At 37.5% G+C, this 21,877-nt stretch overlaps 1 protein-coding gene across 11 annotated transcripts in view; it reads left to right on the top strand.

Annotated features, from left to right (window-relative positions):
- Nucleotides 1-21,877, top strand: part of LOC129431407 (uncharacterized) — a 122,118-nt gene that overhangs the window by 87,125 nt on the left and 13,116 nt on the right. For 4 of the 11 annotated variants that reach the window (XR_012372800.1, XM_073874781.1, XM_073874784.1 and 1 more), the window contains exons 2-4: nt 1,533-1,612; nt 1,716-1,795; nt 12,911-12,979. Coding sequence is in view for 3 of the 11 variants with exons in the window: in XM_055189286.2 (XP_055045261.1) it covers nt 6,841-8,370 (1,530 nt within the window). In the remaining 8 variants the exon portion in view is untranslated. Of the gene's footprint in view, nt 1-1,460; nt 1,613-1,715; nt 1,796-6,835; nt 9,193-12,910; nt 12,980-14,154; nt 16,051-21,877 lie in introns of those variants that run through there. The other 7 variants (XR_008639809.2, XR_012372802.1, XR_012372801.1 and 4 more) reach the window with 5 other exon arrangements.

Below are 21,877 nucleotides of genomic sequence, written 5' to 3'. Positions count from 1 at the left end.
ACTGGCTTCGGTTAAGCGGATAGGGGATCTTCATGCATTCTGGGTCAACAATTCGTGCCTTAAGTTCGGGCCGCCAATACCAGTGTAACACTGAGACCCAGGCCCGGCTACGTGCCCAAAGTTCCCACCACTCCTTTTAAAGATCAGGTGGTGAACTTGCAAGCGCTGCCGCCGGAGGAGGCAGACCCAGCCATGGCTTTGTTATGTCCTGTGCGCTCATTGCGTAGATATGTGGACCAAACTCAAAAGCTTTAGTACCTCAGAGCAGCTCTTTGTCTGTTATGGTGGTCAGCAGAAAGGGAAAGCTGTCACCAAGCAGAGGATGTCTCATTGGGTTGTAGACACTATCGCCCTTGCTTATGAAAACTACTAGAAGTGTGGCATCATCTTGGGCATTTGCTCGTGGTTCCTCGCTAACAGACATTTGTAGTGCGGCTGGCTGGGCGACATCTAACACGTTCACCAGATTTTACAGTGTTCGTATTGAGCCGGTATCCTCTCGTGTTCTCTCCTCAAACCGGTAGAGACACTCAGAGTTGGCTCCTGTGTCGGCTTGCAGCCTCTGTTTTGGTGCTCCACGACTGCACCACTATGGAAGGCCATAAGGTCAAAATGTCACAAAATAAGGTTTTGACTTTCCTCCATCGCCTTGACAGTCGATGTTGCGGAGCATCGGTTGTCAGCCTCTCACTAGCTGTATTCTTGTAAACCTGTGTTTGGCTAGGCACCATATAGCGCCCCCATGAGGTGTCCTTTGCGCGTATTTTCCGTGGAGCTAATCTACCACGTTTTCTCTTGCAGAGCCCACTCTGCTTTCTCTCTAATATATTATAGTTATGAGAGTCACGTCATAGACCTACGGGCTATTTTTCGCCACCCCTTCATACAATCTCCTCTGGGTTGGCTCTGCAGCGTCTCTTAGTTCCGCCCAGGATGGATTCGCTTCCCAGTTTGCCTAGTTCACTACCGTGGGTTTAGGAAACAGTAGTGACCGGCCTTCTGCTGTAAGCCCAGGTTCCGCCTCTCGTAAAGTGAAGACGGAAGGTTTTACGCAGGCACTGGAAGGGTCAGCTCCAGTGGCGCTTTGGTAGGGATTCCCAATTCGTCGGTCAAGACGTGACGTCGTAGTGACCGACTGAAAGGGAATGTCTCGGTTACGTATCTAACCCCCGTTCCCTGAAGTAAGGGAACGGAGACGTCATGTCCGTCGCCACAGTTGCTGTTCCACTGCTGAGTGTGGCCGGGCACTAGATGCTCGGCTTTCTCAGCGAAAAGAGTCATTTGGTATACGCACCTGCCTCTCGTTAAATACTTGCGCGGCGCCGGCAGATGCAAATACCTGCATGCCAATTTTATTGTTTTTTTAATAGTTTCTCGAAGCGGATAGGTCCCCACGAAGTGGTTCCCAATTCGTCGGTCATGACGTGACGTCTCTGTTCCCTTCCTTCAGGGAACGAGGGTTACATATGTAACCGAGACGTTCTTTCAATGGAAAATTCATTCATATTTGTGTGTGTGTTCTTACTGTTTAGCACAAACGTTTCCCGTGCAAGTTTGAATTTCTCTCCGTGATTATTGAAATACAGCCCTTCACTCATAAAACCTTTTTAAGGTAATGTTACCACATTTATTCATTCATTTATTATGATGCAAGTACACCACAGTATTTCAAATGGAAAAATAATTTCATATTTGTGTGTTTTCTCACTGTTTAGCATAAACGTTTCCCACGCAAGTTTGAATTTCTCTCAGTAAGGACTAACGGACGGCCATTAACTCAAAAAACCTTTTAAAGGTAACGTTACCACATTTATTATGTTGTGAGTATACTACAGTCTGTAAGTGGAAAAGTAATTTGTATTTTCATGAGAAAAGTGTACGTCTTAAAAATTCTTAAATGTCGTTTGAATTAAGGCACAGTACACTGATTTAGTAAAAGTGTACAGTACATTGAGTGCATGTGAATTTGGACTGAACAGCACACTTTTGTTTTATGTTTAAAACAATGTTTGTAAAATTCACGCATTTTTGATCATAAAACATTTTTTGTTACATACAACAAACATCTCCTCACTATCTGCTTGCTGCCTGTCCGCTGATCAAACTGTAAAAACCGCAATCTCTGTAGACAGCCTAGGCTCCACAAACTGCAATAAAACAAAGTGGCCAAACCTACCACCAGAAACGATAACAAAGTGTTCTAGCCAATAAACGACAAGAAGGATTTGGGGGTGGGGGTTGGGCACGTTCATGAAAGCACGGAAGGGAGGGGGAGGAGTTAGCTACGCTCCGTTTGTTTGAAAACAGTTTAAACATCAACAAAAAGTAACGTCACACAGATTCGCTTAGAGCGCCTTTAAATCAGCTTAAACCATTTAAGGCAATCGGTTTTCTCAAACCATTTGAGTAGCTATATAGTTGTGTGAACTTATTAATTTGAGTTAAGCTAACTTAAACCATTTAAGGCAATCTGTTTCCTCAAACCATTTGAGTAGCTATATAGTTGTGTGAACTAAATAAAATATATTAAGTGAATTAAAACTATTTCAGTGGTATGAACTTAATATATTTGAGTAAAGGTAACTCAAACATTTTTGTCTCATGCACTTATAATTGACAATTTACAGTACTCATATGTATGAGTTTTAAACTTAAACCGTTTGAGGAAACTGATTGCCTTAAACCATTTAAGTTGAGTTAACTTATTGGGTTTTACAGTGTACCCTTATGGCATCCCTTCCATAATTCTTCCCAGATGTCATCTTCAATTATAGTATTTAGTTCCAATTCCAAAATTGTACTATAAAATTCTGTTTGTGTTTGTTGTTATGTTTGAATGACTGGAGAAAATAAACTACTACTACCTACTACTACTAATTCCAATTTTCCTTTAACATCTCCTGTGTTTTGTATAATTAGTTATCAGCCTTTTATATAAATGAGACACATGTCTTTTAATTGGAAAATGTTTTTCTGTAATATTAATAAAATATTCTTCTATTTTGTTTGGTTCTTTAATGTGCAGGTCTTTCTCTTTATGACTTATCATGTAATGTCTCATCTGGAAATACCTATACATATCTGCAGATGGAATAGTAAATTGTTCTTGAAGTTGTGAAAATGATTTAAGTTTATTTCCACTGAATAACTGATTTATTGTTCTAAGACCTTTATCAGCCCATGTTCAAAATCCACTGTCCCATACAGAAGGAAGAAATTCAATATTACCTACTATAGGCATGGCCCTAAAAAAAGATTCTGGAACTCCATACATTTTTTATTTTTGTCCAGATTTTTAGAGAATGTTTTATCCATTCATTTAATAAGAGTAAAGTTTTACATTTTATCCTGGGTTTCTTTTTCTGCCATATGAATTTACTAATTAATTTAGCATATCAAAAACTGAAATGGGTACATTTACCGGAAGGGATTGAAACAAAAAAATAATAATTACCTCAATTCTGCCTAGTAGTGAGAGAGGAAGAATCTTCCATCTCGCTATATCTTTTTGTATTTGTTTTATTAGTTTTTTTGCAGTTTTCTTCAAAAAGCTGGCTGGATTTGGGTGTAAGAATAATTCCTAAATATCTAAATCTTTGCTTAGACCAATGAAATGAGACCTGTTCATTAAACTGGGATGGCCAAACCCCAGAAATCATCATTGCTTCAGATTTATTTTCATTACTTTTATATCCTGAGACTAGTAAATATTCATACAAACACTGCATAAGTGAAGGAATGGAGAAAGATGGATTTTCTATAAAGAGCAATATTGTCTGCGAACACTGATATTTTATGAACTGACTTCTCTATTCCTTGAATTTGTTCATACAGGTGCATTGTTAATTAAATGATTATGGTTAATTGAAAATGCATGGAAAACAATGTTTAAACCCCTTACAATGAAGATCTGTAAAGTTATTTGGATTTTTACAACATTATTGTTGAAATACACAGTCCTGAAAAAGGGACGTTTCTTTTTTTTGCTGAGTTTATATATACAGTCGATATATATATATCTCCTAAAGTTATTTTTCCTCCTAGGACTTATTTTCTCATAGGCTTAAAAAGTGGGGAGGTTTTTCTCCTAGGGGAGTCAGCCGACATTGGCTTAACCTAGCACACTCTTCTATATGTTACATTATTAATTTGCTTGCTTGTAAAGTTTATTCATAGCCGCTGTATTTTCCTACTTATGTTGTCTGCCAATTTTTCTGTGTTTTCCCCTGCTTCTATTAATGTAAAGCTGCTTTAAACAATTACCAATTGTGAAAAACACTATATAAATAAAATTGAATGGCTGTGTTTCATCACACAAGTTTAAACAAACATCACTTCGGGTTTGGCGGTTTTTAGAGGCGGAACTAAACTCCAGAAGCCTTACTAGCGTATTTATAATTATTTTAAAGAAACTCTAATTCCTACATTATTTTTCTATACTTTGAGTTATTGAGTGGTTTTGTAATGATGTTTGTTTAAAGCAAGCAGTCAGAGGCAGAGGATCCAAGTGCAGTATATATATTTTATATGGGTAAATCCAAACAAATGGGTAGAAACCATAATCCAGAAACAGGCATGGGTGAACACAGAGACAGAGACAGAAGGGCTTTTCACACCTGAAATTGTTAACCCTGGGTTATTCAAAACCCAGGGTTAACGGGTCCTGGGTTATTTTTTTCATGTTTCACACTGTTCAAACTTAACCAGGGGTTAAGAGATAACCCTGGGTATTCATAATTTGACGTTTCACACTGTGCATTCCTAAACCCTGGGTCAGGAGTCTCCAACCCAGTTTCAACACACCTGTCTGTAATTATCAAGCCTTAATTAGCTACTTCAGCTGTGTTTAATTAGGGTCATAACATTCTAACCCTGCTTCGTTTCACACTGCATGCGTTTGACACCACAATGCGGGGTTAACACCACAAATGCGGTGCTAACCCTGCTCCAGAGCAGGGTTTCATAACCCTGGGTAAAAAGCGGTGCTAACACCGCTTTCAAATTACAGGTGTGAAACGCTCCTTAACCCAGGGTTAAAAGCAGGGTTTAGAATGAAGATAACCCAGGGTTAAGCGCAGTGTGAAAACCCCTAGAGAGAACATTACAATTAACAATCACCGATACGAGACAATGCACACACTGGGTTTAAATACACTGGGTAATGGGAAACACCTGGGGGAACAATCAGCATGCAGACCAATGAAACAAAAGAACTACACAGAACTACAAAACATGGCAGACACATACAGGACTTCAAAATAAGAGACATGACAGTGGAGACAGACAGAGTTCATGAAAGGTTTAACCTAAAATTTGCTCTTTAACTGTTATTTTATTTTAAATTATAAAAACTTAATTCACATACATTTTTATAATATAGTACTCAATATAGAGTATATCCTCTTTAAGATCAGCTATGTCTGGTTCTCTTTCAGGGTGTTTTCCTCCCAAGGACTTTTCCCAAAGAGTTTTTCTTTTTAAACCCCATGGGAGTCACCTGACATTTTCTTAAAGGACAAGTTCGGAATTATACACTTAAAGCCCTGTTTTCAGATTGTTTATGATGAAATGAATGGTTTTGACTGAAATTTGGACACATGATGCTGGCCCGAGAATTTTCGGGTGTTTCTTCCACCTCTATAATGGCTATATAGGAACAATCTAACACAGGAACAATCCTTCCTAAAATGCATTAAACTTACAAAGACGTGAAACTCACCGAGTGGTCAGGGGTGTTCACTGATATGCTCACACAAAAATCTCTGCAAAAGACGCACTTCAGCAACTCCCGCTTTGCACAGTTCAAATGGAGGGGGCGGTCTCCACTTTCCATGTAATCAAGGGCTTTGGGCGATCCATTTGAACCAGTGGCGGCTGGTGACTTCTTTTTTTGAAGCTCACGATGCGAAGTTCGTCACATGTATGTAGCTTGTCATGTGTGTGGTTCGTCATCTCAAAATATGTGTTCTGCTCTTTAAAAGATCGTGTGTGCATCACCTGTCATGCCAAAACAAGTGCCTGCTGCCTTGAACTTGAAAGGAGACGCTCGCGTGTGCCAGATACTCACACAATCTCATGCGTAATCAGAGTTTACTGTTAAGGGAGTGTGTTGCGTGTATTTAGGGAACGTGAGCGTCTCTTTTATCATAAATGGTTTTGACGTGTCTCCAGCAGGCACTTGTTTTGACGGGGCGCGTGATGCACACAGGATCTCTCCACACGCATGACACATATTTTGGAAGAGGGAACCACACACGTGACAATCCGACCACTTATTTTGAATTAGCGCATCCTCGGAAGTGCAGTCACGAGCCGCCACTGATTTGAACCTACTTCAAGTGTTCAAGAAGTAGTGGGCACTCGTACAATGTAAGCAATGACGTACATCCGAGTGAACGAGACTGAGGGAAGTTAGCGAGGGAAGGTCATAAAAAACTAACTGGAACGCAGGGAAATTCTTGAGGGCCTGGGTAGCAAAGCATCCTGTGGCCAGCAGAGGGAGCCGTGGTGGCAATCGTGACAGTTGAGATAAAATCTAACATCAAGCCATGAACACAATTTGCTTTCTCTAAGCTTGTTATTTAACAATTACAAATTACATGTGACGTAAAATAATAAGGCTGTTAATTGTGCAATAGAAATATTATTTTGCATTAATCTGACCAGGCAGCTAAGGTATTGCAGCCACCATAACCTGACAGACAGATGACATTCCCGGCATGCTTTGTTCCCACGTGATGGACACTGAATATGAGATTATTGTATTGCTTATAATTAACAACACAGAGACATTTCAAAATAATTGTAACTAAACTGTAATCTTTTTTTTTTGCAGCGGATATGTCAAAGCACTGTGGTGGTGTTGTTGCTTTACTTTTCCTTATTAAACTGTGCTACAATGAATGCTGTCCTGAACTATGCCAGTGCTTCTCAGCTGCAACGGTCATTTGCTCAGATGACAGAATGAAAGTTTTACCTGTAAACATCTCCACACAAGTGAAAGAACTTATCGTAGTGGCATCTGGTGTCACACACGTGAATGGAAGTTCCTTTAGAGAAAACCTTAAACTTAATAAGCTGGTTATTCTTAACTGCCTCTTAAAAGTGGTTTCAAGCAATGCCTTTGATCAGCTGACTGAGCTGCGGGAGCTTGAAATCAGTGGAAACTCTCATTTGTTTACATTTGAAATGGAGACCTTCAACAAGTTGGCTCACCTTACAAGACTTTTACTCAACAACAACATGATCAGTGTTTTGTACAATGGCATTTTTGACTGTTTACAGAGACTGGAAACATTAAAGTTAAGGGGAAATGGCTTGTCATATCTACCCAGTCTTCTTTTTCAAAATCTTTACCAACTTCAGGAACTTGACTTGTCTTTTAACCACATAGGCTCTCTGTCAGCTGATATATTTCATAACAACTCTGTTTTGAGGGTGTTTACCATGCAGGGCAACATGATCTCATACCTTCCAGTAGCCATCTTTGCCCACCTAAATAATTTGGAGGAGCTGAATTTCCAAAGCAATCACATAATGATTCTGAATCCTGAAGCATTTCCACCAAGTCTCCGGAAACTTGTTCTTAAAAAAAATAGACTGGTCCAACTATCCCCTGTGGGTTCTCAGAAACTACAACACCTTTTATATTTGGACTTGTCTCAAAATAGTCTCTCTGAACTCCCTACGGATTTCTTTCAGAACCTCATCTCACTGAAAAATCTGGACCTGTCTGAGAACCAGATTGTTTTATTGCATAGTACTGTCTTCAAAGGACTATTTAATCTAAAAACAATCAATTTGCAGAGAAATAACCTGAGCTTACTGGAAGGTAACTTGTTTAAGGATCAGCAAGTCATGGAGAAGTTGTACTTATCTATGAACAACTTGCGAAGTTTACCATTCGGCTTTTTTGATTACCTTGATTTCCAGTGCATAGTTCAACTCCATGGGAATCCCTGGCACTGTGACTGTGACATACAGTATTTCTTAGATTGGCTGAGGTACAACCACAGAAATGTGGATGATTTCAGTAAGGTTTACTGCAATGAACCGGAGTTTATTAAAGGGCACAGTCTGGTCTCTTTGGATAAGGAAATGCTTGTTTGTTCGAAAAATTCTAGTTCTGAGTTGGAAGGTTCAGCTGCCGATATTGCTCAAAGTGTTACCAAAATTCCCTCCAATGATTACAGCACGATTCAGTGTTCATTCCAGGAATTCAATGATGCAACATCCATTAGGTGCAAAGTCACTAAATGTACCAGCTTGAAGTTTCAGGCTGTTTTCGAAAATGCAGATGGAAATAAATCAGAATGTGTAGTGAGCAATGAGTGGCCAGCACCAACTGGATGCTTAAATGGGACCTTGTAGACATAATAAACATGTGCTAAACAAATATTTTTAACACAAAGAATAATTCTGTAGTGACCTTTAATTAATTTACCAAAGTACAATGCATTTATGAGACTAACAACAAAATGTTTCATCAAGCTAAATGATTTATACCGTATGAAATATATATAAAATTAATAACAAATAAATGTTATTAGAAGTTAACAAGTATTTAGTCTCTTTCAGTATTATTGGCATGAAAAAACAGTGCTCTAACTCTGCACTTATAAAAAAATATATACTTTTCAGAAATATACAATTTAAATATAAATATATAATTTACACTAAAATGTACTTGACTTAAACAGACAGAAAAGTATATTTGGCTTGTGGGGTCAAATTTTTGGACCATACAATGTAAAAACAAAAAGAAAAAGAATATAAAAAAATATTTGATAATTTTTATGATAATAAATGTCGATTTTTTTTATTTTTCTGGATAACATCGTCATTGAATTATTGTCATTTTCTCTAATTTTCTTAATTTTACTTTTACTCATTTGTAATTTAACAAATGGAAACAAAAAAAAAACTATGCGATTTTTATTTTTTATATTTAAATTTTTCTGTTTGGGCTGTGGGTCGTACATTAGCAGAGGGGTATGATACACAGTCTTTCAATGACATTTTACTGTAATGATAGTAATAAGTGCACATATGAATTGTCCACGGCCAGTCAGTATTGTGATTTATCCAGATCACTCTTTTAAAAGATGGCCAGTAACACATGCAATTATTTTGCTATGATGTATTTAATATACCTTGGCTGTTATTTGGCCTAATAAATTTTTGCACAAAGAATGAGAAATAGAAAGCATGTATCATGTCAAATGTGATAAATGTGGTGTGTTCTTCTTCTTAAGTTCATCAAGAACCTTCATCAGCAAACCATAAAGAACTGAAATGCAGAAATCAATTTGAAAAGTGACTAAAACATGGACCAAAGTTACTGTACTCTCTATTGAGAGAGCAGGACAAAGACAATTAATGTTGTGGAGATGAAAATATCCAGAATGGACTACACTATAATTTGAAATTTATAAATAAAGTACTATGGAAGATGACACCCAATGTTTTACCCTGTGCTGAAATAGAAACTAATGAAATGACAAAAACACTGAGGAACATTTAGAATGAGCTAAGTTGGTTTTTGAGCCAACTAGTAGAATCTTGGTTTTACTGGTATTTATATTTAAGGGAAATTGATGCAAACTAGTGATGGGCGGGTCGGCGTTTTTTCCAACCCACGGGTCCTGCTTTTATGAAATATTTGGCCCGCCCCAACCCGCCCCGCAATAAAATTACAATTTCTTTACCCACCCCAACCTGACCTGCGGGGCTGGCGGGTTACGAGATGACCCGCGCATCACTAATGCAAACCACTGTTTAATCTCAGCTAAACAATCTAAGAGTATAATTGAAGGAAAATTAGAAGTGTGGAGAAAAGGGTAAAGCTCGGTGCCATCTGCATAGCAATGAATTGAATACCATATTTCCTAAAGATGTCACCAAGAGGTAGAGGAAAAATAAAAAAGGGCTCAGCAATGAAACTGGTAGAATTCCAGTAGCAACACAGAAAAACTTGGAAGTGTATTGTTTTAACTGTACGAATTAATCATGTCCTGTTAAATAAGAAGGAAACCATGACAAAACAGTGCTTGTGATTCCAATAGTCTGTAATCTATCCAATAAGATAAGGCTATAACCCTGTGGTCAAATAAAGTATTATATTTAAGAATCAGTATGGTACTCTAGCACTTTATTTTACAGAACGTGTACTTACCTTGTACATATATGCAATAAATTAAGACACAGCTTTATCAGAGTCATGAGGAGCTGATCCCAAGCGTATATCTGAAAGCTGTTGGTGTATGTACTGGTAAAGTGCTTGGCGACTGTGTAATGGATGCAATATTAACCCTGTGTAAAGCTGACAAAGATGGTTGTTTCTCAGCTCAACACATTGAAGCAGTTTCTTGGACAGGGTTTACAGGACTAGGCCTTAATTATATTAGGACATTTTAGTTTTTACAAACAAACCCTACAAAAACAAGACTGGTGTGCATCTTGTGACAAAACAATGGCACTTATATATGTTGAGGTATGTCAGTACAAGGTGTTTTTAAATTATTGTAGCTCAAATATGCATTTTAGCCAGGGACCAGAATAAGCCCTGTCAGGGAAACCGCACCATTGTTTTCCCATATCAGATGTATGTTGCTTAAGGTTGAGTTGTGATTTTAAAGTGTAGTTGTGATCAAAGACAGATGGATCCTCCCATTGTGTTTCTGCATCACAGGAACATGTTGATTGTATCATCCTCACAGTTGTCCACTGCATCACTACACATCAATGCATCTGTGAAAATAATATAACCATAAACATTTTTATGTTAGTATTTAAAGTAAACTTGCATCATGAGAATTAATATGTAAATGGCACCCATACTTAAACAGAACAGTGTGTAGACTGTACCGACAGTAACATTATACACAAAACCTCTAACTTCAGTGTGTAACGGGGTGCTTTAATGAAAGCAGAGAGAAGGGGAATCCTTGTGCAAAAGGTGTTTATTGAGTAAAATCCCAAAAAGGGCCAGCAAACAAATCCAGAGGGTAAATCCAAAATCAGAATCCAAAGACAGGCACAATATCAGGGCAGGCGGCAATACAGGCAAAATCCAGATAAACAGGCTCAGGTCAGACACAGGAACAGATAACAGGTACAAAAACAGATTAACAGATAACAGGCAGATACTAACAGGATGGCGATGTAATAATCAGCCAGGAACAGGTGAACAGGAAGTGACTTATATACAAAAACAAACAGGAAGTGTGAAGTGTGACATGGCATGATGAATTTCAAAATAAAAGTCCAAACAGAGCAGAGTAACAAAATACAAGTACAAAATACAAAAATACACAGAATACAAGCAAACACAGAACAAAACCTTACAGAACCCCCCACTAAAGGGCGACTCCCGGAGCCCAACATACAAATAATCAAGTCCAATAGAGGGTGGGCGGGCGGGCCAGGACCTCTTGGCAATGGCAGGGCAGTTCCTGAGAGGTCCTGGGTCACGAGGCCAGGATGGTCCAGGGTCGTGGGGCCAGCATGGTCCCGGAACATAAGGCAGATGTGGGCCCGGGTCATGGGGCAGGCTTGGACCCGGGTCATGGGGCAGGCTTGGACCCGGGTCATGGGGCAGGCTTGGGCCCAGGTCATGGGGCAGGCTTGGACCCGGGTCATTGGGCAGGCTTTGGCTCAGGTCATGGGGCAGGCTTGGACCCGGGTCATGGGGCAGGCTTGGACCCGGGTCATGGGGCAGGCTTGGACCCGGGTCATGGGGCAGGCTTGGACCCGGGTCATGGGGCAGGCTAGGAGCAGAATTATTGGGCAGACATGGAGCTTGATCATTGGGCAGACATGGAGCTTGAGCATTGGGTAGGAATAGCCCTGGAACACACTCTTATTCCTTGGGATAAGAGTGTTCCTCAGTCGGCTTCCCGTCCGTTAAAATTGGTAAGAAACAAACATAAAGGCACTCGAGTGAGCTTTTTAAGTTTAACGCGTCGCCTTCAGCCACTGCCTCAGCTGCTCATGTATGCGGCCGGAAGTACGTTGACAAAATGAGCGCAATGGCGCCGCCCTTGTTGTCGTGAAAAATAAGGTGAATATGGACTGTAACCAACGTTAGCTTACCTTGTCATTGCTGGTGTGATATGGATTTTACTGGCAACATTTGTAAAAGTCTCTTTACTTCAGAAGTTCAAGCAGCATGGGAGACCAATAGAAACTTTGTGTTGCTTTTACTTAGTGCTCTTATTCGCAAAATTATGCGTGTGCGGCGCTACCGGACCTGTTTGCGACCACTTTAGTCAATGCTTATACAGCGGCGGACTTCCCAGATTCGGCTCTTTAAGAAACACGTCTATATTTGACGCGCACCGCGTGAATGTACTCAGTAGTTAATGCGTACGGTATTCAATGCTTGGGTTTAAAGGGTATGGTCGTTTTTGTTTGATGGGCTTTAATATGGATTATGCTCTTTGTCAAGTCATGGATGCCTTGTTCCACCTGTTCCGCATGGTCAAACATTAATACTGTGTGTGTGTGTGTGTGTGTGTGTGTGTGTGTGTGTGTGTGTGTGTGTGTGTGTGTGTGCGTGTGTGTTTGTGTGTTCCTAGTAATTATCACATTGTGGGGACCAATTTTCCTCATAAAGATAGGAATACCATTATTTTTATGACCTAGTGGGGACATTTTGATGTCCCCATGAAGAAACAAGCTTATTAATCAAACAGAATGATGTTTATTAAAAAATCTGAAGTAGGAAAAAGTTTTCTGTGATGGTTGGGGTTTGGGTTAGGGGAAGGGAATAGAATTACAGTTTGTAGAGTATAAAAACCATCACGTCTATGGAATGTCCCCACAAAACATGGAAACCAGAATGTGTGTTTAAATATTTTTAGCACTCAATAAAAATATCAATATCATTTAATATTTATTATTTATTTAGAGGCAACATGATGTTCTGGCTATTAATACCCACACCCTGACAAGAGCAAGGAGCCGTTATTTTACCAAGGTAAGAATTACTCCTACACAAGTTAACTCCCAGTTCTAACTGGGTTAACCAATCAAAACTATTGTTCAAAAGTTTACAATCACAGGGACTTCCGGTGGAGTGAAATGGAATAGACAGATTTTAAGCTCTGCCTCACCTTCCTTAATTTTCTCACTTATATCATTTAATTTGTGAAAAAAGCAGTATAACTCTAGTCACGCACAATTCGTCAAACAATGACAAAGCCAAACAAACCTAAAAAAGGAGATAAAGGCGCAGAGGAGGAAGAAACAAAGATGATGAAGGCTAGTGATGGTGCTAAAGTATCAGATGGTGTTGTGGTTTTCCCTTTTGGGTTCTTTAAGAATAAAATACTCAAGCAGTAGGTTTCATTTTCAAAAGATAGACTTTTATTAACCAGGCAAATAAAAGCCGAGCAGTCCTGCACAATCTCCAAGACTCACTCAAAAACTTTCCCCTGTGCTAGAGCATTTAAAGTCTTGCTCGCACGCTATCCTATTCCCAAGGGTTTAACATATGGTTCATATCATATAGAGAACATATGGCATCACTTTTCTAGGACTGTGGGTCCTTTGTTCTTACCCTCTGGTAATTTTCTACACACACACACACTGGTACACTATGTGATGCCTATAACTGAACTTCATATAGAAAAACATAAAAACATAATGGTAAAGTAACTGGTTATATCCATATAGAAAAAACATATAAACATTATAGAAAAAACATATAAACATAATGGTAAAGTATTTGATACACATATCCGGATTAAAACAAATCACTTCATTCCCCGCTCTGAGGCTTCCTTAGCCTCAGTTTCCTGTTTATTTATTTTAATCCGAAGTGCCGTTTCATAACTCAGTGTCTCAGTTATTACTATATTATGACTAAAGAAAGCCACAATACCTTACCAATTACCAAATTATGCCACTGCACTTCGAACTATGGACAATAAGAGCAAACATCTTTCCATTCTTGTTTTGTCTTTGAATGTAAAAGTAAAAGAACTTAAGGTCCCTCTTTATAAACAGTTTAAAAAATGTGTGTGTAATTGGTTCTGCACCTGTTGTTGGTTGTCCCAGTTATGTAGAATATATTGTAAAGTTAAAAGTAAACCAAATAAAGCAAAGAAACCCAAAAAGCAAATCAAACAAAAATTACTAAAAATAAAAACAAAAAGTAAAGCATGACAACTAAGAAATATTTGTTTCAATACAAGTACATCTTATTCCTCCTCTTCATCATCATCATCATCATCATCATCAGAAGTACTTGAATACCCATCTCCCAGTTGTAAATTCAATATTGTTTTGTAACGTGAAACCTAATAACATTCTTATTAATTTCAAGTTAATTTCTCCATCATCCTGATATTTTAACTTCCATTTGGTTTTCTAAAAAGACACCTACAACTTATTTACCCGCTATCCTCTAACTAAAATTGATTCAGTATATGTTGTCATCAAATTCTATTGGTTGCATCTAGTTGTTATCCTAAGATAAATAAATGCCTTATTGGTAACCTTAATAATCTACTTTTGATTGTAGTACTTAGTTTATTTGTTTTGTATTTTTATTCCGACAAACTTTATTAAATTCCTTATTTAGCTTAATCCCATACCTTAATCTAATTTGGCACCCATTTGGTTGATCGACAGAATCTACATATAATTTTATGATTAATTGTTTTGTTATCCTTTAATGAGGATTTTAAATTCCCTTCTATTGTATTGATTTATATGTCTCCCTCATATTTAAATACTTTTTCTCTCCATCCTAATGATGACGACATTTTCTTTTTCTACAAATCCAAACTAATTCTCCAAACATATTCATTGTATCATCCTCATATACCTTCATGGTATATGTTGCTATTATTTGATTATAGTCTTCTTCTAATACCATTTCTCTTCTCACTTGTACACCTTACGCTAGCCTCTTTGATGTAATAGATCTAAAGTTTTTGTAGTTGATTTATCCTTGATTTCCTATTGAATTTTTCAGTCTATGGCTTACATTTTCTTGTACTGTATCATTCTGAAATCTCTATCTTTCCTTTTTCTATGTTAATGTTTTTGTTAACATACTAACATTGACAAAAATTACCAAATTGTGGCCTACAAAATATATCTTTCAACTTAGAATTTCCCAAAAAGACCTTAATATTTATCCAGACAGGTTGACTTTAACTTTTTCTCTAATCCATAAGAATTTTTGTTGAACTTATCTGTCAGGAAAAACTTCGGAGTCAATTGCAAGTTAACAGAGTTTATTTAGAAAAATGAGAGAGATGGAGAGCAAAGTCACTGGTAATCCACACACGGCATACACCCTCGACTCACTCTGGATGGAATCACTACTGTGGGAATGAAGCACGCCCACAGCAGGAAGAGTGAGCCGGCACTACAAAAGTCCAGTACAGATCTGAGAGAGAGAGAGCCACCCCCGCTCTCCGTCGAGAACACCAGCACTGTCACCCACACGACAGAGGGATGAAACACGCCGCCCTGACGGCGGATGACAGGCGGAGATGGAAGATGGTAAATCCAAGTTCACCGACGGAGTAATCCACTGAAGAATCCTGATGCAGATGTAGCCACCCGGAAGTAACTGGTATACCGCCTAATAACGAAGCGAACCAGTAGATCCGAGAGACAGACAGTCATTAGAGTCAATGTAATCCACAATCGTGAATTTGTATAATCCACTCACGGGTGATGACGTCCGCCGGTGGGAAACAGAGACAGCTGGTGTACCGCCTAATGACAAAGCGAACCAGTAGATCCGAGAAACAAACAGTCAAGAGAGTGAAGTGTAATCCACAAGCGAGCGGTCCAGGCGAAGACGCGCCTCCGGATGCCGTAATCCAAACCTGGGGTAACTAGAAGAGGAAACAGGGAAACGTCCGACAAGACAAGGCAGAGTAGCAAGACTGTGACCAAACAAATGAGCGCGCAACGAAAGACAGGACTACGTGCAATATAAAGGAAAAGGTAAACGAGACACCACCGGTGAACAATCATCGAAACAAGGGGCGGAGTTAGTGAACACACGAGGAACCGGCACCACAGGTAAACAAACACACACACACACATATATCCCACACACAGCCATCGATCACCCAGCAGTCATGACATTATCACCTCTATCATATTTATGTGGACTTGAAAATGTTATTACCTTATTAAAATCTGATTTAGTTTAGAGCATAAAAAGCAACTTTGTAAACCCATTTCTTTGATTTTAAATATTGTCCATTTGTATCATTTGTTATCTTTGGGATGTTTCCCATAAAATGTCCACCTTATGTTCTCTGTTCAATGTCTCTGTGTAGTTTTAATGTTTTCAGTCTTTCTCTCAGATTAAGTTCCTTTGATATTGTTACAGATCTTTCACTGGGCCTCGTTGAAGGCAACAGTCATTGCCGAGAAGTTTGATTGACTGTGGCCATGCAAATCTTCTGTAGTAATCAGCTTCGTTCTTTTCAATTTCTGTTGACAATTTCTCTTTTCCACTTTTCCTCTCGATGCTTAAAACGTTGTTCTCCATCCGTCGGTATACTTGAATTGCTTTTGATTTGATTTGGTTTTGATGTTAGCCCTCATTCCATTTTCCGAACCCCCCCACAAAAACTGTCATAGCCAAACTAAAATAGATACAGTTTATAAAGTCTTTGCACTAAAAGCATAAGTTTGGTCTCATTTGAAAGCAGACACTTGGAAGTTTATTAAGAGGTGAACATTAGTTACTTTCATAATGAAAAAAGTTGTTATAGAGAGCTTAAATTATTCTTTTTTATAAACTCCACCAAACATGTATGAAATATTGTTATGAAAATCTAAATGAAATTGGCCTTGGAGCAATCTAGAAATGCTCTGCAGTTAAAGCCACAGGTCTGACCATGTTCTGTTTTAAATCTGAAGATGATACCTCTAAAACTCGGTATTTTATGAAATGTTTTTTAGACCCATGTCATGTAAATTTATTTAGAGAAAACAGCAAAAATGCTAAGCTAATGTTTGTTTATTTATATCTCACAACATCCTTTCAGTTTATTGTCCTATTGCTCCGTGTTTTAAACAGACTCATTAAATAAGCATCCGGATGAGTCATTAACAACTTTTAATCCGGGATATGGCTGTCTAAATGTTTATTTTATTATTATAAACAATATAATAATTGCTCATAATTTCTATTTAGTGTTTTATTTCCTCCTTTTGTCTCAATTCACTTTCTTTTTATTAAAGTCCTTTCTTACAAAAAGAAACTTACCTTAAAGAAGCTTTACCAGTCAAAATTATTCCTAGAAACACATATCTCATATCTCCAGACACAGATGTTTACAGAACAGCTAGTACGTTAGCTTAGCATACCATCAAAACACTACAAATAAAAGCATTTATAATAAAACTCACATTATAACATCAAAAGTCGAGTGCTTAAACAATCATGCGTGATCTGATGTGGCTTTGGATCATAAAATAAGACCGAAAATAAACAATTTTATGTTATTTATGCTGTTAGCTTAGCATAGCATTATAATATACAGTACTGTTATGAAAATAACAGACATAGCGTTAAAAATACAGACAAACCATATATAATCTTAATCGTGTTTATTGTCTCCATGGTTTTAAAACATCAAAACATCTTTATTTGCATGTTATTATAAAAACAGCGATCGCTCGTTGCAGGTCACTGTTCAAGTTCACGTCTGACTGACAGCTGCTGCTGTGCTGAGCTCTGACGTCTTATTCTTTCTATGAAAGTTTATGAAAGACTTTCAGACTTTAGCGCCCTCCGGCTTCACGTATGAATGAAACAAACTGAGTGTGAATGACATGCAGACTCAAACTTGCTCATATCGCCATATTTGGAATAAAAATGGGTGAAATATTACCCCCACTGCAGAAATTTGAAGTAAACATATAAAATTTAAGTAATATTTCTCCAAATATGCATACTTTGAATTAAAAGCCCCGATAGATGTTGTTTTATCGAGTGCTTTCATGACGATCACGGAGGAGTATTTTTATCAATGAGTGCGGCTGAGGGTTATATTTCAAATTAAAGGTATGTACCGTTTTTCATTTTCATAACGCCTGACAAAAATGAAGAAATTACTGTTACTAGGATTCTCAGATTAAAATAAAGGTCAAAAACTAAATCTTAAATCAAAACACTTTTTAATGATGTATAGTTGTTTAATGTAAGTACATTTAAACTAACAGTAATTTAAATTATGTTAATAAATAGCTCTTCAGTACATCCACGTCCTCGCGCAGGTTATCAAGTTAAACTTTCATATCATATGCGTAATTTCCTCCTCTCCAACTGCCATCCTACGAGCTATGATGCATTTGTTGCTCCTCCCACTTGGACTTTCCGCATAGAGCTGCTCTCATCCCTCTGCAGCCCCCTTCGACTGTGTTTGGCCCTTTTGGCAGGTTTGCTCCTTCCGCGTTCTCCTGCAGCCCCTCCGACCTTTCGACCCTCAGATAAGCTAGATCATCTCTCACAAGGAGGCATGTTTTCTCCTCTCCTCCTCGTCCTTTTATTTTCTGTACACAAATAGCTCAATACATAGACAATTAGTTTCTTCATATAACACTTAATTCCAGATGGTTTTTACAATACGCATAGGTCGATCGGCGAACATTTCATGCATTGTTAAAGGTGTGCTGTTGTTAGTTTACATGCTCGTTAATGTAAGAGGTAAAGCAGCAATCCAGTTAAGTTTAGTATTTTCACACCCTTTGTTAAGTATGGCTTTGAGGATGATTTCTTTTATATACCATTTTGTCTACCATCACTTGTGATTGTAGATGATAGTCAATTCTTCATTCTTATGATAGTCAAATCAAATTTTTCGTTCTTATTACCAATTAAATTTTCGTTCTTATCACAAACCAATAATCACATTTTTATTCCAATTCTTTGTTCCATGTGCATCTCTGATAACAGTATTTATGACTGAGATATTTTCACTTCTGTATGATCTAATAGGTTTTCCTTACACTCTGAGGCCCTTTTAGCTTCCACATCTGTTATGCATTTGCCCATGCAAAATCAACTGTTCTCCTGTGAGCCTACTTCAATGAAAACAAATCACTATACATTTTAGCAGCAATCAACCAGACCACCCTTTCAGCATATTGGATGGTGTTTCATCAATTCTAAACCTGTATAATGTTATCCTTCATAAGAAAATACGTAAACGCAAACAAGTATCTATTTCCTATGCAAATCAAAAACACAGTAAAAATGTTTATCAAATGGAGAAACATTTGTCAGCAAAGTGTGGTTTTTTGGAACCTCAATCTTCTTGTCATTAATTGCTCTCAAACTGTAGACTAGATACACTTTAGATTTATTTGCTTAACTTATGGTCATGCTAAGTTTGTCACAATAATTAGTTATTTTCTTTTCTCTATTTTCCCAGCTTTTTCTTGTTTACCTTTTATAATATCCTTTGGTGTTATTTAATTTATTTATTTAATCTATTTTATTTTCCTTTTCCTTTCCTTCCTCTGTAGTATACCACATTTTAAAGCCATATTAGATTTTTAGGAGTCTGATTTGATTTTAGAAAAGGTAGTCACACCTAACATCATAAATTCTTGATCAACCTTTAAATTTGACTAGCTGATTTTCCCCTAAAGATTGTATGTGTCCCTATAGTTATAAGGTCCTAACTAAACATTGAACGACGGCTGTTTCACTCTTTCCCTTTTCACCCAAAGGCTTGTATGAAGAAGCAAAAGTATAGTCCAGTTTTTTCTCTTGTCTCCAAGAACAATATTTTCTTTGTGAGTCTCCTTCTGGACTCCACTCAGTCTTTTTTGTAATGGTCTGTGCAGTGCCCCCTTCACTGCTTCATATAGTCCATTCATATAGGACATGTCCAGCTGAAGAGTTGTTGCCTCCTCTTTGCTCCTCCAACAGTTTTTCACACACAGTTTTTTCATTGTCTGTTTCTTGCCAGCGTTTATTCATTTTCTTGAATGTCAAAGGATAGGAATGATCAGCCCCACAAGGTTTCAGTTTGACCCATGCAAAATATTGCCTTTTGATTTAAAATCAAATTTATTTTGTGACCACCTTCCATCATCAGATGAAGACTCCTCTTCATTTTGTAATAATTTATCTTTGTATAATTTATCTGTGTCATTCACCTTTTAATAATTTTTCTGTCCTTTTTATTTTTCTCTTTATTTCCACCTTTAATAACTTGATCTTTACTCTTTATTTATTTTTTTTTATTTTATTTTTTTACTTTTCCCCTTTCAACGCCTCCTCTCGTCTTTCTACTAGACTTTGCCTTAAAACTACAATTCCCTTGAGCATTGGAATTGGCCTTTACAGGTCCCATCTGGTAATCATCAGTACCCCCTCCCTTTTACTCTTCGCCTTCTCTCTCTCTCTCCTCAAGCATTTCTTTGTCTTTTAATTAACTCTTTTTTTATTCTTTTAGTTTATATTTTTATTTAGTTATATAGATGTTTCCTCAATTGAATATTAAGTTTCTTATCTTCCAATTCTCCACACAATAGTTGTTTATTCCTAATTTTTCCATTAATGTGACTGCCATGATCTTTTCTTGCAATATAACAAACCTTATATTTTATAATTATTTCTCATCTTAACCCCTTCACAATCTTATTGTTTTAATTTGTGCAATTTATATATTCTCCCAAATAGTTAATCAGATTCAGTGTATCTTTAATACAAGATGTCTTTCAAATAATGTCAAACCCCATTATTCACTTTTGTCCTTTTTTGGTCAAGCTATACTTTTCCTATCGAGTACACTTATTTATTTTAATCAATCATTTAAATGAATTATTCAGATTCTAGTAACTATAATAATCAATACTTTTAGCTACAATAACTCCACAATATTATCAAATATCATCTTTAGTACCCAGCATTTATAACTGTCTCTTATTCATATCGTAATCATATTCATACACTTATATCTACTTTCAAACTGTATTCCCATTCCACAGTTTTAAACAATCTCTCACTCCCCTAGTGTAACACAACACCTCTCTGTGGCCTTTGCAGAGGCACAGAAGAAAGACACACCCACTGCTCACTCAGCCCCCACCTTTCCTCATCTCAGACTTGCTCTCACAGACTCAGGCTATTAAAGACACACACTCTCACACAGAAACAAATACAATTAAACAAAATAAAACTGTACTTCACCTAAAGTACCATGCTAATTAAAACAACACAACCACTACACTTCCTCGACGTGGTTATACAACTAAAACAACGGACCCACTACACTTCCTCAACGTGGATCTTAATTAAAACAATAAAATATACCACTTTAAGGTGGTATACCGTCAATTTTGATACACTTACAACCACACAAAATTGACCTCTGTGACTTGCACTTCCGACCACAGGCACAGACTTCTATTGTCATTCACCAGACAATAGGCCTCTATTGTCATTCACCTCCCCAACAGAAAATAGACATCCATTGTCCCCAAGAGACAATAGACCTCTATCATCATTCACTTCCTCAACAGACAATAGACATGCAGATCCACTTCCTGTCCAACACTGCATAAAATCTTACGCGTTTTCTTCACTTAAAATAAAAAAATTCGCTTCGATTTACTTCGATCATCAAAGCCATTTCAAAAAATAAAAATAATCATCTGTTCTACTACTACCAAGTCCTGTTAGTAACAAAACAGATGAGTGCATGCACATGTTTCCTCTGAAAATGAAACCCTTTATTCTTATAATTTAGTCTAATAATCATTAATTTCTTCTTTTTATTCTTAAATTTGGAAGAGCAATTGTGATTAATCTTACCACCACGAGCAATCTCAGGTGAACAATACAATCTTTGAATAAGCAAAACGCTTACCTCTTTTA

Source organism: Misgurnus anguillicaudatus, chromosome 13 (assembly GCF_027580225.2).
Source record: "Misgurnus anguillicaudatus chromosome 13, ASM2758022v2, whole genome shotgun sequence".
In the NCBI taxonomy this organism is placed as follows: domain Eukaryota; kingdom Metazoa; phylum Chordata; class Actinopteri; order Cypriniformes; family Cobitidae; genus Misgurnus; species Misgurnus anguillicaudatus.
The sequence above is the reverse complement of the archived record's forward strand: the minus strand, read 5'-3'. Positions and strand labels throughout refer to the sequence as shown.